Below are 16,907 nucleotides of genomic sequence, written 5' to 3'. Positions count from 1 at the left end.
GCGGTCTAAAGGTGTGAAATCTCACTACCCTGCAGGGATTTAGGGGCTGGCTTGTGTAAAGGTGTGAAACTCTAGAGAAGCAGGAGGAAAACCCTCACCTCATATTCGAACTCTTACCAATTGACCTGAAGATAAGCTGCATTTGAAATCTCTTTTCAATTTCTACAATTCCATTTAAAACCAACTCATTCAGAAACCCTTTTTAAAAACCACATGGCATTAGTCGGAGGGGGAGGTCTTAACAGTATTGTGTACAGCAAGACTCTGTCTTACAGAATAGGAATTATACCACTATGATGATGGAGACTGGTGTTTCCCAGACCCATCCACATGTGTGTGCCCTGGAGTGCTAGCAATCTGGGGACTGCCTGTGAGGGTAACATGGATGTGGAATTGGGAATGGTAGGGATTGTTATCTCTTTTCCTTTCCGTCTTTTGCTAAAAGGTCCTGTTTAGTAACAAGTGTAACTGAAAAATCCTTTGGATTTTTTTCTTAGCCCTGTTTTTCCAAAGACACGATGTTTTAAGTCAGGCAAGTGAAAAGAAAACAGCATATTTGGGAGATACACTAATCTACAGATTATGAGAATTTTTGAATAGGGGACATTTTTGCAGTGATGCTCCTCCCCTCCCCCACCCATTGAAATTGGTTAGCTGGCTTTGGCCTTCAAAGCCATGTGTTGGGTGACAAGGCTTTCGTAGCCCTTAAAGCCCATTAGAAACCACTTACTTCCAGTCTGTTAATGAAGGTAGGCCATCTGAGGTCTCTCTACCTCTTCATCTCTCCCCTAAATTGCTTCAGTGGAACTGAAAGCTCCACAGCAAAATGGAGCCAGTAGTAATGAAAACTCTAGGGCCTGGCTGATTCAGGAATAGAGAGAGGCATGTGCTTAGAGGCCCTCTCTTGGCAGGCTTAATCCCCAGTCACTTGTCAGTCCAATCCTCACAGGAGTGAGACTCGCACGCTCATCCTCTGACACACAACCTAGAGTTTTTGAATTCTCATTCATTTAGCAAGAATAAACTGAGGGCCAGTTTAGAGCCAAGTGATCTCCAAGGACACCAAAATGAACCAGAGAGAGGCGGTCCTTGCCTTCAGGGAACTTACAGTCTGGAAACAATTTTATTTTCATAAATGTGAAACTGATGTTGAATAGCCACCTTTGGTAGAAAGTAAGGATTTTTCCACCAAGAGTTTTTTTGAATTAAATTTGTCATGGATGAGCCATGTCTTGGGGCTATCCCTGTCTAATCCCAGCATGATTCATAGCACTTTAGTACTTCTTTCCTGCACCTCTCAACAGATTGCTTTGAAGTCATCCACTCTGCAGCTGAAAACATCTGATCAAATGTAAACAGAATGTGCCTTCTTAGACACATTGTTGACTTTAAAAACACCAGTTTAATTTCTTAATGAAGTGACATGTGCTATTTCTTTATTACCTTGGCCTGTCTCTGGGGGCCTGGTGAATTTTATCCGGGCTCTTATTCTCTGATGATAGCTCCAGGAGATTCTCACCAATGCTCCATCCTGATAGGTGGTCTGGGCAGATGTGTAAATCAATACAGCTGTGGTGTGAAGCTCCAGGGGGTTGGGGGGTGGGACCATTCACTATATGTCAGATGGTGGTGGCCCTAGGACATCTCAGATGAATGACAGTGTGATGCAGGTTTGACTTGGTTTGTGGACCTTCTCCTGGTTTATTGCAGTGCTTTGCCTCTGTTGTGGTTGTTTTGGGATACATGGGGAAAGAATCTGTTTGGGAGAGACCATACCCCTATTGCCTGCTTTGCTGCGTGGACTTTCTTTGGAGAAACAGCTGGGACACAGAACAAAAAAGTGTATGTTTTGTTGAAATCTAGAATCTTTGCTCTGTTAGGGAATGTCAGAGAAGGAGCCTGAGTCCTGCAAGATCTGAGGATCAGTGATGTGCAAGGCTGGGAGTAGAACCCATGTTTTCTGACTCTTTTTAGTGCTCCCTCTATTCTGCTTGATAAGTAGCCACTTCAATTGTCACAGACTTGGAAGAGAATATGGCTATATCTTCTTTTTTTTAAAAAAAAAAACTGTTTTCATGCAACCCCATATCAGGAAAGTGTTTGCTTTGTTTGGTATCTAAAGGAGAAACATTCAGCAACACTCCGTGCAATATGACGATGAGGAGAAAATCCGCTCTTTCTGAGAAAGAACTAAGGTCTTGGTGGGGAGGGGGTCTCTTAAAGATTAGGCCCTTAGAAAGGGCAGACTGCCTCCTGGAATCATCTGGAAGCTTGAAGCCATTTTTTAAAAATTAATTAACTTATTTATTGATTTATTTATTTATTTCCAGCAAACACTCCTACCAAACTGCTACTAAGAGAGAATTTAAATATAATCTGTCCTGGTGAGATTTCCAACAAGATTTCTGGACCAGAGGGGTTTGGGTAAAGGTCAGAGAAGTCTCTAAACTGAATCACGGAGTCTTGTAAAGGATATACCTTATCCCAATCTGTTATCAAAGCCTGCATGATTTTCATGGAGTGCACTGTGGGCTTATGTGCACTGTATGTATGAGTAACTTACTTTAAAAGCATCCTATGCCCTCAGTATTTTTAATAAATATGAACCATCCCCCAGCAGGGACAGAACAAAAAAAACAAAACAAAACAAAAGACCAACCACCATTGGTCGAAACTGGTTGAAGCCCTATTTAGGAAATTCACATTTGAAACTATGCAACTACTGGCACTGTGTACTTGTGGGATGATATTATCTGATGACAATTTATCATTGTCAGTGAGATACAGAGCTGTGTGGTTTTTTTTTTTTTAAATTCTGCTATGATATGGAAACAATTATCTTGTCAAGTCCAGAAAAACTTTAGTTCTGTCAAACAATATAAGAAAACTCACAATGAAAAATTTTGAAAATTACGTGAAAGAGTGAGACTAATCTCCAGGCTTTGATGACTTCATGGATGTGGTTACCTATGAGTCTTTCTCAACCTGGCATGGCAGTTCCTCTCCCCCTTGCCTTCCAGATGTGCTCTGTGGAAAACTCAGGAAAGGGTGGGTGCTCAGGCTGGGGCCATTCCTCCTGGCTCTCGCTAGTGGGTTTCTGTTAATTGCACAAATCAGGAACAGATGTGCTGAGACTGAGCACCTCATATTTATTCCACAATGTGTTTTCTTTAAATGACAAATGTTTTTAAGGCCAAAAAGAAAAATATCACTATATAGTTTTCCCTTATAACACACAGCAAAAGTCGGTGGGGGGGGGGGGAGGGGGGCAGGCAGAGTCCATGTCTCCAAAGAGGTAGTCCATCCTGTCATTTGAACAAGGAGCTAAGCCAATGGTCTCAGAGCGGAAAGCCCTTTGTAACTGTTTAAGAGCCTTATTAAGGTCCTTTTAAATGTGGTATTCTATAAATCATAGTTTGTCTGTTCCTCAAGCTGTTAGACTGTAATTTGTAGCTGGTGTATTCTTACTCTATATAAAATGGTTGATAAGGTTGATAAATTACTCCCACAAAGAAGGGAGTGAGGAAGAGCTTTCCTTAAATAGTAAAACAGTAAAGTTGGAGAAATAGAGAACTCTTCTCTTCCTTTTTTTCTGATATGTGAAGAGACACTTACATGGTTCAAAACAGACTAGTGATATCTCACAGGAATATGGCTCTTCTGTTTTATTCAGAATATGGGAGATAGGAAAAAAAAAATTAGAAGTGGGGGGCGGGTATGGCTTCCCCTAGGAGTACAAGGGCCTTAGAACAAATACTTTTTTACGGAGCTTTTGTTTATATAAATGATTTGAGTCATCCAAAATCAGGATGCTGTCACCATTTGACTGGTCTAGTCACCCAAAATTCTAGGCCAGAATGCTTCCTACACCAGAGGCTCCAGAGAAATCATTTTCCCTCCTTCCTCTAATCCTCCCATCTCTTTGGGGCATCTGGTCAACCTACATGTGGGTGCATGTGTGTTTGAGGTGGAGGTTGTGGAGATAGGTAGTAGAGGGCTTGAGGAAGCCTGGAAGGGGAAAAGCCAGGATAAGTTTCATGTGGGTCATCATCTGGGCTAGTGTGCCCCATCCCAGCTGGTCCTAATCACCAGAGGGGGCCTTAAAAACTTTCTGAGGGCATATAAGGAGAAGTGGAGCATTTACTAGGATAATTATTTGAGTAGTTGGAGACCTCTTATAAGGGGAGGAAGAAGCCTGTTGTAGAAGAAATACTGTTGTGACTTTAATTTTTATGAAAGCTCCTAAAGCCTAAACTGTGTTAAACCAATGCATATAACCCAGGAAGGTGTTTTTTTTTTTTTTTTCTTCTTAAGGTGAATGACTCAGGTTTACACATTTTGGCAGAGCCTGAGCAAAACTAGAGCTAAAGAGTGATTGATATAATTAAGTTTTCATGAGGAAAATGCTTAACTATATCAAGATATTCAGTTTTATTTAAATTTGTTCTAATTTTCTATTGATTTCATTAATATAGTAGGTTATAAAAAACATGATTGTAGCAATAAAGAATTGTATTTTCATAAAAATTATCATCAGGGAGAAATATACCTTTTTCTTTATCCATTAAACATACCGCTTGAAGATATATAAAAGGCTCTTCCAAATTCCCACTTCGTAACCTAGGAATCTAAAACTCAGAGCGATTGAATATCTTATATAGTTGTGTCTTCTGACTCCAGTGCCTTGAAGCTTATGAAACCAGTGTCCTTGTTTTGGATGCTTGCCATGTGCCAGGTACTGATTTAGGTTCTTGGGCCCCCACAGATGAATAAATCCTATAACCTGCTCCCAAGAAGCTCGCAGCCTAGTGGGGTGGGGCTAGAAACCAGCACATAAATAATTGCAAGTTGATAAATGTGAAGCAGTAAGATGTGAATATCATGAGGCCACCAAGGAGTAGCCTGGAACCCAAGCCTAGAGGGTAGGAGTGGGCAGGGCTCAGAAAGGCTTCTTGGAAGATCTGTTCCTGGGCTGACCCTTCAAGGATCAATCATAGTGAAGCAGGTGAGGAGTAAGAATCCGAGTAGGGAGGACATCAGGAGGAAAGTCACAGAGGTAAAGGCCTGGGCAGAAACAGAAGCTATCTGGTATGGTTATAACAGTGGGATTTGGAGATTAATTTGATGTGAGATGTTGGAGAGAGGGAGAAATGTCAGATTTCTGGCTTGGGTTCTGGGATAAATGAAGCACTGTCAGAAACTGAAATAAGGAACGTAAGAAGAGGGCCTGGTTAAAGGGGTGTGAGAATGAGTTCAGGTCTGGATGTACTGAGTTTGAGGAGCTATGGCACATCCTTAAGGCAACATTTAGTAGCAAGTTAAATATCTAAGATTTACAAAGAGTTGTAAAGTCATTAATTCAATGAATATTTAGAGAGCATTTATCGTTGTCTGACATTGCTCTAGGCACTGGAGTTATAGATGTGAATAAGTCTCTGTTTCATGGAGATTATATCCTGGTGGGATTAAGGCAGATAATAAAGAAGTAAATTGGTAAAATAATTTCAGAATTGTTATTAAGAAAGAATGGGTTAATGTAAAAACTCTGGTTGAGAGTGTAACATTGGAGCTGTGAGCTTGGTATTCAGAGAATACTTTCGTATGAATACACTGAGCTTGAAGTATTCAAGGTAGAGAGCACTGCAGGCAAATCTCCTGAGGTAGGAATGAGCCTGGTCCTTGAGAAAGACAATCAGTGAAGCCCAGGGAGGGAGGGCGGGAAGCCAAAGATGTAGGCAGGCATGGGATCAGGGAAGGTTGTAGGTTGTCCTGGAGAGTAGATTTCATCCCATGTAAAATGGGAAGCCATGGGAGGCTTTGGGCCTGGGTAAATGTTAATGGTTTCATTTTAAATGACAAAAACCAGCATACAAATTGTATTTCCTGTATACTCTCAACTATATAAAGCAATGTGAGGAAACAGCCTTTAAGGAAACTTGCCAAATGGTATCATTGATTGAGAGGTGGTTTCATGCAGTGGTCACTATTGTGAATGCTGAGGTAAGGGTACCAGGGCTAGAACTTGGCCCTGACACTTGCTCAGCCAGTGCTTCTGAAACCTTTGTGATCTTAGGCCCCTATCTATCTATATTTATCATATTGGGAGAAATTAAAATGGAGAAAACACTTAAACATTCCTTTATTGATTCATAAAGAAATAAAGAACCCATGACATGTTTACCTAAATGACGTATTTTAAGATAAAATAAAGATAATATTTTCCAGAATAAAAAATAAGTTAGTGAGAAAAGTGGCATTTTTAATACTTAATCTCTTACTATTTGGGGCAGTAGGAGGCATCTGCGTTCTCATATCTGCTTCTGCATCCAGTTGATTATGGCATCACAAGTCATATACACTCATGGGAGAATGAGAGGAAAAAGGAACTATACATAACTGCTTATATCATTGTAAAAATAGTCTTGACATGTGGATCCCCTGAAAGATTGCTAGGCCATACTTCAAAAATCTTTGTGTTACAAATATGACATTGAGCAATCTCCTAACCTTGATGGGCCTCAGTTCCTTCATCTTTATATTGAGGTCTGCTAATAGTACCAACCCCATAAGGTTATTGTGAGGATTTAAGGAGTCAGTATATGTTAAGTCCTTAAAGTAGTGCCTGGTACACAGCAGGTGCTCAGTAAGTATCAGCTAGTTTTTGTTATTGTGATTCTGAGTGGCAGTAGAAACTCTTCCAAGAAATTGCAAAAACTCTTCTAAACTTTTTCACTGACTTTTCCCTTCCCGTCCTCTTTTATTCCAGTTGTAAAAGGAGGTTTCCTATCAAGTACCAACTCACAAATGCTGCTGCCTAATAACTGTAGGTTTAAATGCTGTTAGTGTTAGGTTAGTGTTGTTGGTGTTAGGTTTAATGCTGTTAGTGGTAATGATGGCACTTTGTGCCAGACCATCCACTACTCATGCCATGATTTCTCAGATTCAGTCTTTCTTCCTAATACCTGAAATCATCTCTTCTCCGTGAGTGGAAGCTGAATGGTAGAGGAGATGAGGAAGAAGTGATTTGACAGCATCAGGTTCTGCCTGGGGCTACAAGACCTCAGTTTGCTTCCCCCCTTGTATATTTTCCATACTGTAATTGTGACATGAATTGATATATTTGAGGAATGAAAGTTAGATGCCATCATCAATCAAATAGTTGAAGATTTGTGTCAGCTTTTTTTTTTTTTGGATAGAGGTGCCTCGGGTATGATATGGATGTCAAGATTTTTAGAATCCTCACACTGTCTAAAGTCTCACCAGGGAGTGACTAAAACAGAAGGCCGCATATTTCCTTTTTTATTTTAAAACATAACAAATCTATGGAGTACATAATACATAAATGTCAGCTTAACAAATGGCTATAAAATGAGTACCCATGTAGCCGTAATCTGCTGCAAGAAACAGAATGTTGCCAAACCTCCAAAACTCTCCTTGCTTTTCAGTCATGTGTTTTTTTGTTTTTTACCATTTAGAGGTAACCATTACCCTGACATTTTATAATCACATTATGGCTTTGTTTTATAAATTTTCCATATGAGCATTGCTTCCTAACGACACAGAGCAGATTGACACATTTTAAAATTTTATTAATTGGAATCTTAGTTCTTTGTCTGGCTTCTTCTGCTCAACCTTATACATTTTTAAAAATTCATTTGTAATTTTTAAAATATATATAGGTGTAATTCCTTGCTTTTCAGTATTCTATAGCATTCTATTATGTCAATATACTACAGTGTCTTTCTGCATTCCACTCCTGATGGATGTTTTAGTGGTTTCTGGCTTGAGACTATTACAACCAGAGCTTCTATGAGCATTTTCTTATGTCTCCTGGTGCATGAAGGCAGATATTCTGGACGTATATCGAGAAGTGGAACTGTTGTTCATCCAAAGAAAGAGAAGAGAGGCTAAGCTGCAGTTTTGGTAGACTTTTAGGGTAGATGAGAATTGGCATCTGAGACCCTGTTACTATTCCTGTCCTGAGCTGGGAACCTGGGAGTTTGCACTGCTCTGAACCACAGGCCTTAGGACTGCTAATGGTCTATAGGAGGCAACTGAGAAGCCTGTGATCATCTGCTTTTCGTTGTTTCCTAGGACAAGAGGACTAGGTTGTTTCCATGCCCATCAAAGGTAGATTTTCTAATGGAACACATTCCACTCTGGGATGAGACCCAAGGGAAGCCTCCTGGCAGTAGGGTCACAGGATGCACTATGGCAGGACAGCTTGGCTAACCCCCAAAATGTCAGGCCTTCATCCCATCTTCAGCAGCTGAGCTGGTACAAGGAAATAAACGGTCCCTGCAAAAAGATAACATTATTCTAGGCCTTGAAGTAGTTTTTTTTTTTTTTTAAGATTTTATTTATTCATTCATGAGAGACACATACACAGAGAGAGAGAGAGAGAGAGAGAGAGAGGCAGAGACAGGCAGAGGGAGAAGTAGGCTCCATGCAGGGAGCCTGATGTGGGACTCGATCCTGGGTCTTGATCCTGGGTCTTGATCCTGGGTCTCGATCCTGGGTCTCCAGGACCACATCCTGGGCTAAAGGCAAGTGCTAAACTGCTGAGCCACCCAGGGATCCCCTTTGAAGTAGTTCTTAAGTTCTAATTCTCTCTCTGATCTTAACAGGCAATTTCCTGCTGTATTGTTAGTTCACTGATGCTTTGATGAAGATGTGCTGTGCCTTGCTTTTTTCTCAACCTTTTTCCTTATCTTCAGTGGGCACTTGGTACAAATCCGTTGTATTGGCACATGCCCCCATCCTATGTGAACACCATAAATCCAGGCTTGTTTACCTGACGGTCTGGGATACAGATCTGCCCTTCTGCAAGTTCTCTTACATTAAGTCTGTAATCTTTCAGGTGGCCAGCAGTTGCTGTTTTGTATGACTTTGCTCCAAGCACAGACATAGCCTGTGGTATGTTAGAGCTGGCCCATATTGATTCTTAAGAGCTGACTATTTAATTTTGAGAAATTATGTGAGCTAGTATTTAAATGCAACCATTATTAAAGATTGAATTATGTTACCTTATAATTTATATTAGGAACAAAATTTATAAATAATCAAAACACACCACTTCTTAATTGTTTTACTGTTTATGTACTTGAGGTTATTTGTATCTATTGGATATATATGGTAGAAATACTATATAATAGTGTACTATGTCACATCTCTTTGCAACTGCACATTTAGTGATATCATTGCATAAACAGCCACGGGAGAAATATTTACACCATAGAAATCAGCAAAAGCTATGCATTGGGGCTTTTTTTTTTTTTTTAAGAACCTGTTGTTGAATACTTAGCATATCACTGATGTAGGATACCTTTTCAAACTCTTGCAGCAGAGTTCAAATGGACTCAACGAATACAGTTTAATAGAACTCAAAGAATTATAAAAAGGAATTATCAATTAGGGAACTTTAAAACTGGTTATTAGAAGTGATTATTTTGAGTCATAAGCCTACTCCTCTTGATAGTATAGTCCCTGATGATGCTGCTTTGTCTAAATCCTAGCTCAGCTATTTATTGGTAGTAGAATTCAACTTTTCTGCTTAGCTTTGACCTACCCTCAAAGAGAATGATGTTGAACAGATCTTTCCTACGTGGATTCCAGGCCTCAAAGAGACACTCAAAGAGTAAAACAATTTCTTTCCCTCTCTCATCTACCCCACTCCTCCTTTTCCCTTTTCTGTTCTCTTTTTTTTTTTCCTGCCCTAAGATTGAACTCTACCCAAGATGATTGACAGCAGAAATGTCCTTACTTCCTTACTTCTTCCCACAGGGCCAACCTTGCTCAGAATACAATAATCAGTATATTTCACAGAGTCTGGTTTGTTCAGTGTTGAATAAAGCCACCTGTGGAACTTCAACAGAACAGTCCAGGTTGAGATTTGGCCTTAGAAAACTGGCCTTCATCTCCCCTTTCCTTGAACAAATACACACCCATTTCAAGAATAAACAATGATGTGAAGACAGGGTAGTCCAAATCCAGATTTAGCAATGAAGACACCAAAATATTTTTGATATAACCTCCATGTACAGGATATAATTTAATGGATTGCCTTATTTACATAACTATATGGAACCTACCTTTAGCTGCTCTGTCTGGAACGTTTGCATTTTAGATTCCTCATTGCTTTCAGAACTTCCCTAAGAACATGCACTTCAGATATATTCAGAATTCAGTATGTCTGCCTACTGGTTACCTGACCCAGCCACCTCCCTCTTCCATCTGGCCACTGCAGTAGTCTACTAATTGGTTCTCAGTTTCCACCACTGCCCCTCTTCAGTCTATTCTCCACACGGAATCCAGAGTGATTCTGGTAAAATACAAATCGGATCAGGTTGTTCTTTAGCTCACAATTCTCTAGTATCTTCTCATTTCACTTAGGGAATAAGCCATGGATCTAACTCCTTATTCCTTTGATGCCCATTATTCTTCCTACAGGTCATTCTTCTCTAGCCAGTTGGGCTGCCTTGCTGTCCTTTGATCAGATGCTTTCCTTCCTCAGAGATTTCTCATGGGATCTACTTGCAGTATGGAATGAGCATTCCATTCTATCCCAGAAAGCTACATAATTTGATAATTTGATCCCTTATTTTCTTTAGATCTTTTCCAAATGTCACTCCTTAGTGAGATTTTCTCCAGTCACCTTATTAGAATTACAATCATCCCACGTTTCCTATCTACCCTTCCTCCCTAGTATTTATTACCTACTCACTCACATCCTCTATATATTTATATTCTTTTTTTTAATTTTTTAAAATTTATTTATTTATTTATGATAGTCACAGAGAGAGAGAGAGAGAGAGAGACAGAGACAGAGACACAGGCAGAGGGAGAAGCAGGCTCCATGCACCAGGAGCCCGATGTGGGATTCGATTCTGGGTCTCCAGGATCGCGCCCTGGGCCAAAGGCAGGCATTAAACCCCTGCGCCACCCAGGGATCCCCTATATATTTATATTCTTATTTATTGCCTGTTTTTTTGCCACCATCAGAATGCAAATTTTCTGAAATATTTGTATCTTATTATAGCATGTTTAATTACCATTGCCTAAAACCTAGTACCTGGCACATCACGGATTTTTGATAAATATTGAGTGAATGAATGGATGGATGATAGAATGGTTGAACAGATGTTGGTTAGGAGCTGGACACACAGGTTTTAGTTTTTGCCTTTGCATGTGAAAAGCTCTACAATATTATATTTTGTTTTACATCTCTATGTACTTATCAACAAAATGGGGATATAACAACTGTTTCACATGCCTCATTGACTTCTAGTGAGGCTCATGTAAGGAAGTACTCTATATAAGTTTAGGGGATATTTTAATTGTCTAACTTGTTTGTACCCAGTATACTGAGAAGCTGGCTCCATGACCACTTTGCTTTAAACCACTCCCAAGAAAAAACTCTCCATTTGAACACAGGGTTGGGCTGACTGGTTCATTTCTGCATTGCCCTCTGATGATTTTAGTAGGTCCTTTGTTTATCACTTAGATCAAATAACTGGATATATGAGCCATTGAAAACCTGAAAAATAAAATAGCCCACCATGGGGTTTCAAGGCTTCTATATATCTAGTATTGTGTTGGGTGTTCTCCTTTCATCTGCACTCCAACTCTGCAAGGAGAGCATGGCTTTATTTTAGAGATGAAGAAATTGAAGTTTAAAGGGTTCTAGTATTTCTCTGAGGTAGCAGGCCCAATAAGAGACAGAGCCTAGGGGAGAACTCATGTCTGTCTCTAATATCAAACTCTCATCCATCTCAGGAAATTGAAATATTTAACCCAAGAAACTAAAAGGGCATATTCTTCTATGGATGGTGTTTCTCACTGATATGTTATTTCTTTTCAGACTGTTTATGACCAGTGGTTCATTGCCCTTTTTAACATTGTCTACACATCACTGCCTGTTTTAGCTATGGGCATTTTTGACCAGGTACGTATTTTTCTCTGTCTTTATAACTTATTTTGCTCTGTTGATGCTTTTTAGTGCTTCTAGCTTCTAAGTAGAAAATACAAGTCATGGAGAGTCCTAGAAGTTCAGTTGTTTTAATAGGTATTGCATGGATCAAAAACCTTGTCCAGATCCTCACCCTCCCAAAAACAGTTTTGTGATCAAAGTTTGGCTACCCTCCTCTTTGAGATTGACATCCCACATTATTTCTCTAAAGTCTCTGAGAGGTCCTATGTGAAATGGTCTCTAATTTTATTTTAGGCTGGCATTTCCGAGGCTTATATGACTGTACTTCTATTTATTTATTTTTCATATAGTACCTATTAATATGCCTTAGAGGGATCCCTAGGTGGCGCAGTGGTTTGGCGCCTGCCTTTGGCCTAGGGCGCGATCCTGGAGACCCAGGATCGAATCCCACATCGGGCTCCCGGTGCATGGAGCCCGCTTCTCCCTCTGCCTGTGTCTCTGCCTCTCTCTCTCTCTCTCTCTCTGTGACTATCATAAATAAATAAAATTAAAAAAAAAAAAAAAAAAAGAAGTGGAAAAAAAAAAAAAAAAAAAAAAAAAAAATAATATGCCTTAGAACTAGTGCCTTGTGGTTTACACACTGGGAAATGCTGCATTAGCCTCTGAATGCAGAGAACCATGCAGTGATAGAAAATGATGGAACTCATTGTTGGAAGGCAGAAGTCCAGCATTTGTGGTGAGATTTCCTTGGCCAGCACAGGCCAGAACAGGAACTAGAGTCCAGTGGAGTGCCCTGTCAATGGAAGAGGAAGACATGCAGCTCCACAGCCATGGAGAGAAGGGGCACAGACTTTTGTCTAACTCTAAGTGCTTGAGAAGAGAGAAGGGAGGGAATCAATTACAAAAATGGTGGATCCTTGGCATACTCATTGCCTTGGAAGGTACTTCCTGGAAGGGGGAAGAAGTCTGGCTGCCCATGAGGAAGCGGAAGGCTAGCCAGAGGAGTTTCCATGGCACAATTAGAGTGTATTATTAAAGAATTTTTTTTGGAAGGATATTTGAGAAGATCAGATTTTCTCCAGGCTGTCGTTAGACCCGATTGCTAGACCTCATTTTTCTGGCCCAAAGCAAGCTGTCTACTGCAAAATATAAATCTTCACATGATGAACTCACTCCAGTCTCCCATTCTGTGCCTTTGTTAACTGTCTCACTTCTTGTATGTAAAAAAGGGCAGCTTGTGAACAACATATTTTGTGGAATTCTATAAAAAAGTAATGAACTCCTGAAGACTTTAGATGTAAAGGATAAAGCACTTTCCAAGTGCCCATGTTTATAAGTGTTTCTTTACTTGGTTCTTTGTAGCTCTCCAGAATAAAATAATAAAAATAAAGCAATTTCTGGGAAAAGATGGTTATTGTAGAATTCAAAAAAATATAAGGCCCCTTATTGCCATCAAGTTAAGTGTCTGCCCCTGTCCTTTCCCACTTTGTCCACTTTGGCCCCTGCACTGATCACAGGATAATGGAATGTTAGGCTGCAAGGCTTCCATGATTGTCTATGATCCACTCAAGTTATAAGGAGGAAACTAAGGCTCAAGTCATGGCTGTAAAGTCAGACAGCTAGTGTGTGACAGAACTCAGCCTAGTGCCAAGCCACCTGACTCTGAGATTGCTCTGCCATTACTATTATTATTTATTATCATCATTATTTTACATGTTATTATTTATAGAAGCATCTGTTGTTACTTACGGTGTGGCAAAAACTCTGCTGTATACATGAACTTAATCATGACAGTGGCCCTGTGAGGGAGGTGCTGTTGTTTGCATGTCTGAAGATAAGGAAACTGAGGCTCAGCCAGGTTATGTAACAGGTCTAAGACCATATACCTGCTAAGCAGCAGAACCAGGGTTTGAACTCAGGGTTGTTTGGTTTCAAAGCCTGGGCATTTAATTTCACCAGCCACTGACTGGAAGAGAAAGCACCAGCAAAATTTCAAAATGGTACTTCCCAAAGAGAGTATGTCTGTGTTCTTCATGGGACCCCATTCAACAAGACCAGGGCCATCCCACAAGCAGGAAGGGGCACCTGGTCTGTCCTCAGAGTTCATGCCAGTGTTGCTCCCTTTTTAGCTGCTTCTCCTCTACTCCTGGTCCTCTGATGTCCCCAGTGGTCAGTCCTTGCCTCCTTTTTGGTTTGGGCATTTGGCTTTGGTGCTCACAGTGTGGTCATTAGCATTACTTTGGAGCCAATTTGAAATGCTGAGTCTCAGGCCCTACCCTTAACCTGCTGAATCATCATTTACTCCCCAAGTGATTTATGTGTATATTAAGTTTGAGAAGCACTGTTTTAGTTTGCTCCCTGTTGGAGCCAAACATAGCTTCTCATTCTGTCTAAATTTTTTGTCTGGAACAGCTGGTTTTGGAATCCTCACTGGATATAGCACTCAGCTCTTCAGGCTCAGCTTCCTTCCCACTGGAATCCCATTTGCAATTTCCCACTTTCCCCTTTCTTCTTCTACTCTCCCTCCTCTCATAGTTAGGGACTCAGATTGGCCAAAATCCTACTCTGCGGCTCTCTGCTGCCATCTCCTGGCCACTACCCTCACTGCCTTGTCAATTAATCCCTGGGTCCCACTGGCTGCATGTGATATACTAGAATTCTGGGAGCATGAGTGCAGCTGCAGGAGAGTTGAAGAAAGAAACTTCAACCTGAAGCCAAAGATCTGGGTGCAAGTTCTGGTTCTAAGAGCTATATGATCTCTCATGACTCTCTTGGAGACCCAAATTCGTCTTCAATAAAATTGGGATCATTATCTTCTCAATTATCATGAAAACAGGTTAATGAATAGTATTTATTAGGGTGTGCTTGGTCATGTGCTTACTATTTCCCGAGATGGGGAATTCAGCACCTCTCTGACTTCTTCTCAAGCCTTCTCTACTGAACTAACGCTTTGTTGACAGGATGTGAGTGACCAGAGCAGCATGGACTATCCCCAGCTGTATGAACCTGGACAGCTGAACCTACTGTTTAACAAGCATAAATTTTTCATCTGCATGGCACATGGCATCTACACATCATTGGTCCTTTTCTTCATCCCCTATGGAGCCTTTTACAATGTGGCTGGAGAAGATGGGCAGCTCATAGCTGACTACCAGTCTTTTGCAGTTACCATGGCTACATCTTTGGTCATTGTGGTCAGTGTGCAGGTAACCCTGTTGCTGAAAATGTCTTAACCTGATGACTTTAAAACTTTTAAAATTCGTTTCCACTGTTAATTGATTTTGCCTACCTGTTGGGGGTGGGGGGGAATCCTAAAGGAATCCTGGGGTTTTCTTTTTAACTACACATTGTGAGATAAAAACAGAAAGCTTTAATGTAAATGACCAGATGTGGGAGATTAGCATTAGGTGTCCATAACCTCTGTTTTAGTAGAAACCTCACAATTGATTACTTCTTGGGATTGAGCATTGTATATAAAGAGAAATGATTATACTACTGTTTCTTTTTTGGGTTTGAAAACGAAAAGTTTTCCAATGGTAGCAGGAACTTTCCCATGATTTCTATGACTAAATAACTTCCAGCTTTAAAGTAAGATTTAAAATTTATTTGGCAGTACATATCTGTGAAATTATCCAAGTTCAGTGTTATATTTTGGCACATCTGAACCTTAAATTCAGAGAAGCTCTTCTGGTAGGGGTGATTTTTGGTGATCCATTGACATCACTGGGTATCTTGAGTGTTTGTTTCCTCTTTAATGCAAATGGTGGACAAAACCATTCGATATTGAGTTAGAGTTCACAGAAGCTTTCCTAGTCATTAAAATCTATACCTTTGGGTGGATACAGTAAGCAATGTGATCTGTTTTTATTTTTCTTTTTTTTTTTTAAGGAACAAATATCAGTCAAAGACTTGATTTTTAGAGTTTAAATTGCCTTTGGTCAGTCCTTTTTGTAGCCTATAAACAATCATTTTTACAAATCTTAGCTGCTAATTTCCAACAAGGAATGTCATTAAACCTCAGACTTTCTCTTCATGACTCAAAAATAAACATTACATTACATGAACCAAATATCAACATACTGCTTTTAAAGGATGTCTCTGCCATTCCTTGGTCCATCTAAATGAGTATTATTATGTCTACTCCAAAGACATCTAACACTTGACATCTTGGGAGTTCACAATTCAGAATCAGACAGCATCCAAAAGCAGAACCAGATTTCTCCACTTAGAAAAGAGTTCTATTTGTCTTGCAACTAAATAAAGCCTTCCGTTGCTTTGCGAACCTTCCATGTCTTGTTCCTCTATTTTCAATTCTGTGGCAGAGAAGGAAATAATGGAGTGAGTTGAAAGCATCTGGCATAGCTAAGACATTCACTATGATAGTCTATTACTGGGATAAGGTGTATATCACCTCATAAAAGCTATTGTTCCATCTTATAGTTCTTGCCACTATGCTGAACACTACAACCTGTTTTGTTTTGTTGCCTTTTGATCACTGAGCAGACTCTCTGTATACTCTTATATATTTCTAGCCTAGAGAATTAGGTGATCTACTCCCTGACATGAAGGCACATTTCCAGTTCTCTGGATTCTCTTCCTGATGGAGAAGATAGTTGTGGGATATCTCTTTAGGAGTAATAGCTTATTTGCTAGGTCAGGCTTGTTAATTACTGCTCTAAGAGATCATTTGAAAAGTAATAACCGAGACAAAAGGCCAGTGTCTAAAATAAAAAGCAAATGGGAAATATTCTTTAAACTGTCATTAACATCATTCGCTATAAGAATAAGGATAGGGCAGCCCGGGCAGCTCAGCAGTTTAGCGCCGCCTTCAGCCCAGGGCCTGATCCTAGAGACCTGGGATTGAGTCCCACATCAGGCTCCCTGCATGGAGCCTGCTTCTCTCTCTCTCTCTCTCTCTCTCTCTCTCTCTCTGTGTCTTTCATTAATAAATACATAAAATCTTTTAAAAAATAAGGGT

General features: G+C 40.1%; 1 protein-coding gene and 1 long non-coding RNA gene across 5 annotated transcripts in view; one reads left to right on the top strand and one right to left on the bottom strand.

Annotated features, from left to right (window-relative positions):
* ATP8B4 (ATPase phospholipid transporting 8B4 (putative)) overlaps positions 1-16,907 on the top strand; it is a 243,207-nt gene that overhangs the window by 212,653 nt on the left and 13,647 nt on the right. For all 4 annotated transcript variants that reach the window (XM_025472826.3, XM_025472825.3, XM_025472827.3 and 1 more), the window contains 2 exons: positions 11,861-11,944; positions 14,890-15,135. In XM_025472826.3, coding sequence (XP_025328611.3) covers positions 11,861-11,944; positions 14,890-15,135 — 330 coding nt within the window. The remainder of the gene's footprint in view (positions 1-11,860; positions 11,945-14,889; positions 15,136-16,907) is intronic.
* Positions 15,519-16,907, bottom strand: part of LOC112675951 (uncharacterized) — a 120,445-nt gene continuing 119,056 nt past the window's right edge. The window contains exon 5 of the long non-coding RNA XR_007407278.1: positions 15,519-16,242. This is a non-coding gene — a long non-coding RNA (uncharacterized LOC112675951). The remainder of the gene's footprint in view (positions 16,243-16,907) is intronic.

This window comes from Canis lupus, chromosome 30 (assembly GCF_003254725.2).
Source record: "Canis lupus dingo isolate Sandy chromosome 30, ASM325472v2, whole genome shotgun sequence".
Taxonomy (NCBI): domain Eukaryota; kingdom Metazoa; phylum Chordata; class Mammalia; order Carnivora; family Canidae; genus Canis; species Canis lupus.
The sequence above is the reverse complement of the archived record's forward strand: the minus strand, read 5'-3'. Positions and strand labels throughout refer to the sequence as shown.